Here is a 7,135-nt window from a genome sequence, read left to right as displayed (position 1 = left end):
TGATTTAATACAATACCTCAAATTTATTTTATAATAAAATAAATTTTATAATATAACTTATTTAAAATAGAGTTGTTGAAATATTATTATTATTTAAAATAGAGTTGTTGAAATATGCATTTTTTATAAAGGAAGTCATAAAAAAGTTGTCCCCAACTCCCGAGTCCCTACCACTATTTTTCGATTCCTATGCGACCCAATTTCGACCAAGTCCACACCACGGAGCCGACGAGTCCATGATGTATTGGTAGGCTATAGCCGGAAAGGGCCGAAACCGGGCCTAAATTAGACAAAGGAAGGATCTAATTTTAAACAAACATAGGCTTCAAACTCCTTGTCGGGCTGTCATAGTCATGGAATGTATCAACCTTCCAAAGCCCACAAACAGCTAACTGCCCAAAATCTTTTATTCCGGTCAGCTAACTTCTTTTCCGTTTCCTGACTTCTTTTACTATTGAAAAGCTTTATCGTTACAAAAAAATACGTTAGATCTATTTTACAATAAAAGTAATTTTATAATCTAACGTATCATATAAATCACGTCAGTTTGTAAATTTACTTTTGTGAATTGATTAAAGAATTTGTCTTTATCATACCGTATAGCGTTATGTTGACCACTGAGTTGTTTATTCTGAACTACTTTAGTTTAGGGTCACTAGATCAGCTCTCACAGGCACAGCTAGCGCCATTCACGGAAGCTGATATGAATATGCGATGCAAGTTTTGTAATACAAAAGTCTCATAACAATCCATTTCTGTTATCTAAAGAATAAGCTTTCGAGTGATGATGGTCAAGTCCTACATATTCTCTCATGGACTTAACTAACCAAACTTTTAAAGACTTTAGGGACGCACACCCAAATTCATGTCACACTAGTTTCAACTTTTGCTTTTTAGCACATTAGGTTTGACACGAAACATTATTGGCATGCATGCATGATGGGGACCGATTAAAAGCTATAGACTGATGATCTGTTAATCCAGCAAAACATCATTTTGTAGTTTGCATCTACGCAATCGTCAAACGTGGGCTCACGGGAATTCATTTTTTCTTCCAAAACATCCCTCTCCAATTCCCTTTGGATATATACCTCTTTCGGCTCTTCTTCCTAGATATTGATGCCTCGGCAGCCAAACCTCTAATTAATCACCACGTACATGATGTATATTTAACCTTCTTTTCATAATATTAATGGATAATCTTCGATGCCAGCTCGAACAGCTCCAGCCTCCATGCATCCTAGATGACATGATTGGGTACTTCACTTCGATACATTTAAGGTACAAATAAATATGAAAGCGTGTTTTCAAAAAAATGTATTAATATCAAGAAAAAGAAATATTATTTTCCATTTACTGCAGTGGAGAGTCTCCATCAGGCCAGCGGGGAAGCTCGACGCCCGACGGCCTTGTTTTTACTTTTGATTTGTAGGTTTTTGTTGGATTTGGCCGCACAACCTGTACCACTAATTAATGCATAAACCTCTATTCCGGGAAAAGCATCTAATTAAGTTAATGCTGCAGATCCAGCGGTGAAAGCATCTTTAAGTTTATGCAGATAACTATAAAGAATCAAACAAATTACTAAGCTAATTAAGTGAGTCACGTTGACCCATAAGCATGCAATATAATAATACGAGTCACCACTTACTTAAAATCAGTAATCATCATGAAACTCGCATCTTTTAGATCAGCTTAAATAGCTGTGTAAAGGCTCTAACTCACCAAAAAGTTAAAAAAAAAAGGGTAAATTAATATGATGTTTCAGATCGAACAAGTTACAACTATATATGTATGATCCCTCTCAGCTTCATTGCCTACACGAATTAATACCACTCACAAGAGTATTAGCCCGACGTAAGTAGTAGTTAAGTAATAAATGAGATGTAGACCCCGCCCTCGAATTGAAGTCTAAAGTATGAATTAGCTCAAAACTTTATGATCTGAGACCCACTTTTCACGTTTAGGGCACGTGACACCTAGCCACATGCAATCCCAACACAGTTACACATGCAGCCTGCATGGCTGCATCACACACATTGCACAGAAAGGAGAGACAGATCCCTCTCATCAAACTACTACCATGTGACCTGTTCAGAACCCAGATCCACCATTTTCCATTTCCTAAACCAAGTTATATATTTAACGTGCAGAAGTTACAAAAACACTGGTGGTACGTTGTGTCCACGCCCCGCCTCTGCGCGTTTGGGGGACCTGCAAAGTATTTGTTTAAACCATAATAATAAGAAAGTTAAACAGCCATCTAGTCCCTCCCACACTTTGCTCTCGATTCAAAGTCATCTCTTTCTTTCTCTCTTAAGCACGTACAGAGAGATAATGTAACAGCAAGAATCGATGGGGAAGAGAACGGCGAAAAACCCCAAATCCCATACTCTCCCATCCTCGCCCTCTCACTCTTTCTCTTCCTCTTCCTCCTCAGATTTCGAGTTTACCATTTCTGTCTCCCCTCGCAAAGCTTTCACCACTCTCTGCCCAGCCGATGAGCTCTTCTACAAGGGCCAGCTCCTGCCTCTCCACCTCTCTCCCCGCCTCTCCATGGTCCGCACTCTTCTCGCTTCCTCAAGCACCTCCTCCTCCGACACCACCACCACTGCCTCCCGAGACTCCACCGGCAGCTCCAACGACTCACACTCCTCCTTCAACAGCGACCTCGTCTTGCTCGTCGACTGCGACTCGTCCAGACCCAGCTCAGTCACCGAGGACGACGACTTCAAGCGCCTTCCCAACCCTAAACTCCAAAGTCAAATCCATTTCGGCCACCAGATTAAGAAGAGCAAGTATTTCTCCTTCTCAAGATTCTCATCTGTATTCCGAAAAGAACCCAAAAACCGTGACCCCGATAACGTATCCGCGTCTTCTGTTAAAAGAATGAGCACTACGGCTAAAGAAGTTATCAGAAGGTATTTGAAAAAAGTGAAACCGTTGTATGAAAAACTATCCCAGAAACAGCAGCAGCAGCAGCAAAAAATGGGTGGAGTTCCGTGTACGATGCTAGCTACCGCTGTGTCTTTGCCGTCGAAAGCAGAGATATCAGCAAAAGACACGGAAATATCGGGGAAAAGTACGAGGAAAGAAAACGGCGGTGGATTTTCTCACTCTTTCTCAGGCAACTTGAGGTATCCAAGAAGGAGAAGCTGCGTTTCAAGCTGTCCGTCGTCGATGCGTTCGTCGCCGACTCACTCGGGGGTTCTTAACCGTACCGGGTATACGGGAACGGGCAGGGTTGGAGGGGTGAACTACACCGACACGTCGTCAATGGAGGAGTTGCAGAGCGCTATTCAAGGAGCAATTGCCCATTGCAAGAATTCCATGATTCAAAACAAGTCTATGCTCAGTAACGAGATCTGATCAAATCTGAGACTGAATCAACTGAGATTTAATTTAGTTTATTGTGTAACGCCTCTGTGTTTGTAGTTTTTGTGATCTCAGACACAAAAGGATGAGGGGAAAAAAAAAGTGTTTAACCTTTTTATTATTTTTTTCCCCCTCTTTCTCGCCTGAGGCCAACGTGGGGTAAAAGCTGCAGCATGCATGTGATGGTATTTGTTGGATTTGCTCGTAAATTTGGCATCGAAATCCAACTGATCTGTGAACCTCACTGTTTCGTCTTTCGAACTTGTAATCGTTTTAGGTACTTTGACAACGAGTGTTTATCTCTGCACCTTTTGTCATTTCTTATTTTCTTCGGTTCAACTGTTTTTTTCTTTGCTTTATTGAGATAACATTTACGCCATTAATTTTTGATTCCATTTGTCGTCTTTCTGAAGCGCATACTAATCCTGCTGCGCATCGTACTGTTATATTCACAAATTTGATCTGAATAAAAGAAAAAAAGGAGTTCCAGATCAACTCTTCCTGCATGGATCAATATTAAATCATATTATATAATTGTTTTTTTTTTTTTTTGAGAAAATATTATATAATTGTTGAACCTTATATGTAAGAAAAATTCTACTCTAAATATTTAACTGATTGGGTTAATTTATATAATCTTGAAATTATTTGCCAAGAAAAAATAGTAGGTTCATATATTTTGTGTAATTAATGTACTGTACCTTCTCTTATATATGTGCATGCATGGGTTTTGAATTCTGATTATATTGTAATAGCTAGCGTCTGCGTAATACCATACATACATATATATATGTGTGTGTGTGTAAGATTATTTGGTATATATATGGTATGAACCCGGCTATACATTAGCTGTACTCTCCGCACATTTTACATGATTTTTTTTTTTTTTTACTTAACACATTAGATGTGTTGCAGCTACAACTAACAGTAGGCTGATGTAAATAATTTTTCATATGGTTTTGTGCCTGGAAATCATCCATGTATGTCATGTGCGTAAGAGTTAATGAAGCTTCGGCACCTCTTCTCAGCGGACAAGACAGTGATCATATAATATATTGTTGTAGGCCGAGGGAGCTGGCCGCTGCCATGCATGAAGATTCAATTAATGACATTTTCAAGTTTTAGATAAATGATGAAAATTAAATAAAATATTATTTTTTAATATTATTATTATTTTAAGATTTAAAAAAATTAAATTATTTATTAGTATAAAAATTTAAAAAATTATAATAATAAAATAAGATAAAATAAAACACTCTTTTAATCTAAACTTTCATAAGGAAACTGGGCCTCAACGTTGTTGGGTATACAAAGCTTTTCTGAAGAATAATACAATTAAAAAGGATAACTTAAGAAATTTTTATAGAAGATACTGCATGCAGGATATTTATATCGTATCATAAAATAATAATAATAATAAAATAATATATAAATAATTTTAATAACATAATAGTTTATAATAAGATCAATATGTAAATATCACCTCATTAATTCATATTATTAAAAAATATCTGATAATTATTTTCTAAATATTACTAATTTTTGCATTTGTAATTAATAGTAATTTATGGATAATTAAAAAAACTTTTGTGATAGACTCGACTTAATTATCATATTATTTGGCGGTTTTTGGGGTGTATGGATTCCGTTTAGAGTACGCTTTCCCCGAATATTATGCTAGCTTTGTCATTATCTGAAAAAATGCATTATGCGCATCCACGTAATATATATAGAGTTTGCACGCAACAGTCTCATCTTTCATGTTTTGTCGTTAATATATATCTGGCCTAAAAGAATTTAATTACGTAACCTCTGTTATCTGAATTGACGAAACACACATTCATCAGCACATTAGCTAGATCAGATGGATTGAAGATGGATCGCGTGTTCTTATAGCATTCTTATTGAATTAGCTAAAAGTTAAATTTAATGAGTATTTAGTTATTAGATAATAAAATATACTCATATTGGATTAATTAAATTGTTACAGTGGCTTTTAAAATTTTTTTCAAATTTAAAAGTTATTGTACATACATCAAATACATATTTTATTAATTATTTCTCTCTCTCTTTCTTTTTATCACATATTTTATCACAATTAATATATTAATTTGAGTTAGTGATATATTAATTTAATAAAAATATTATTATTAATTAATATATAATAGGTAGAATAGTAAAATATGATAAAATAAAATAAATTAATAATTAAAAAAATTAAATATTTTTGAAATTATTAGTTATTCATTACTATATAATGAATAAATGTATAATCTAATGTGGAGATTTGATGTGAATAATTAAAACCAAATTCATCTTATATTATTTTATTATTATATAATGAAAAAATAATTATTCCAATGTGGAGATTTATGTGAATGGAATAGTTAAAAGTCAAATTTATCTTATATTCATAAAAAATGTCCTTTAATTTTGGCTAATCTAATGAGAAAACTCTTAGAGCATTGGCATTAATGGTCTCATCAAGTGTCATCTCAAAATTTTATGAATTACTGTATTGAATTTTGCATAAACTGAAATCTTTAATTTTGAGCTACATGAGTACATTTAAGTTCATCTTTAAATTTGAAGACTAATTATTCACACTTTATAACTATTGTGTTATTTACTTAAATTATTATTTTCTAATTTTGAGCCATAATATATTTAAGTTGGAAAATAATAATTTAAGTATCAAATTAAATTATTAAAATATTATTATTAAAATAATAATATTATATTATTATTTTAATTAATCCAATTGTTAATCTGATGTGAGGTTATGGCTGGGGGGTTTGAATTTATAGAAAATATGTACTTTTCATCAAATTTTATAAATAAATTTGATGAAACCAATACTAATGTTCTTATGGTTTTAACTTAGAGCGTCTTTATTGGTTTGGCCAAAGTTCAATGATAGCTAAACTTTAGTCAATATGTACAAAAAAATCACCACATTAGATTAGACATTACTATAAAGTTTTAGACTTCAATTAAGTGATTCAACAAATTTGTGGGAGAACTGAAACTTAGCCAAACATCAAAATAATATTTTCTCACTCCAACCAAAATTGCAGGAATCCCTCCCGCTGAAATCTTATTCTGGTGAAACTCTCCCCATCACTCTCGAAACCCATCCTCATTCTCTCACCCAAAATCCTATGCACAATTTCTCTGTACTGCATCAGCAAATCTTCATCTTCAACACTATATTGCACAATTTTGTAATTCTGAGCTTAATATTGTGACTATAAACAAATTAATAGTAGAAAACTATTAAAGTCTGTCTCATTTAGTTTATCTTATTAAAGTCTGCATCCCTTTCTGTTGTACCAACATTTATAGATGATTGTGTTTTTTCAAGTACTACTCAAAACAGTTTTTTACTACTGAAGCTCTTTGAATACTCAGAACAGTTATGTGAATTTGTAACAACTCGTGGATTTTTTTGTAACTTAGTATGACAGATTTTTGAGTTTTTTTGGTTTAGCATAGAAGATGTGTGTAACAACTCATGTGGGTGTTTGGTTTTTTTGCAACTGCTATTATGTATTGTAATCTATTAGACATGATATGTTGCTAGACATGGTGTTGGAAGTACAGACATGGTAATTTTTGTAGATTAAAGTGTAGGTATTTTTTGTAATTAAGGTATAGGTGCAAATTTATGTAGCTGTTGGAAGTGTAGACATGGTAATTTCTTGTAAGTGTTTATGTAGGTGCAGATTTTTTATTAACATGAACACGAGTATGTTGCTAG

General features: G+C 33.9%; 1 protein-coding gene across 1 annotated transcript; it reads left to right on the top strand.

The window, feature by feature from the left end:
- The first annotated feature begins 2,051 nt into the window (after positions 1–2,051).
- Positions 2,052–3,678, top strand: LOC121239258 (probable membrane-associated kinase regulator 1). The gene has a single exon (XM_041136470.1). It carries the CDS (start codon positions 2,356–2,358, stop codon positions 3,367–3,369), a length of 1,014 nt encoding a protein of 337 aa, XP_040992404.1. The 5' UTR covers positions 2,052–2,355; the 3' UTR covers positions 3,370–3,678.
- The last annotated feature ends 3,457 nt before the right edge of the window (positions 3,679–7,135 follow it).

The sequence above is a fragment of the Juglans microcarpa x Juglans regia genome, chromosome 1D (assembly GCF_004785595.1).
Source record: "Juglans microcarpa x Juglans regia isolate MS1-56 chromosome 1D, Jm3101_v1.0, whole genome shotgun sequence".
NCBI classification, from domain to species: Eukaryota; Viridiplantae; Streptophyta; class Magnoliopsida; order Fagales; family Juglandaceae; genus Juglans; species Juglans microcarpa x Juglans regia.
The sequence above is the reverse complement of the archived record's forward strand: the minus strand, read 5'-3'. Positions and strand labels throughout refer to the sequence as shown.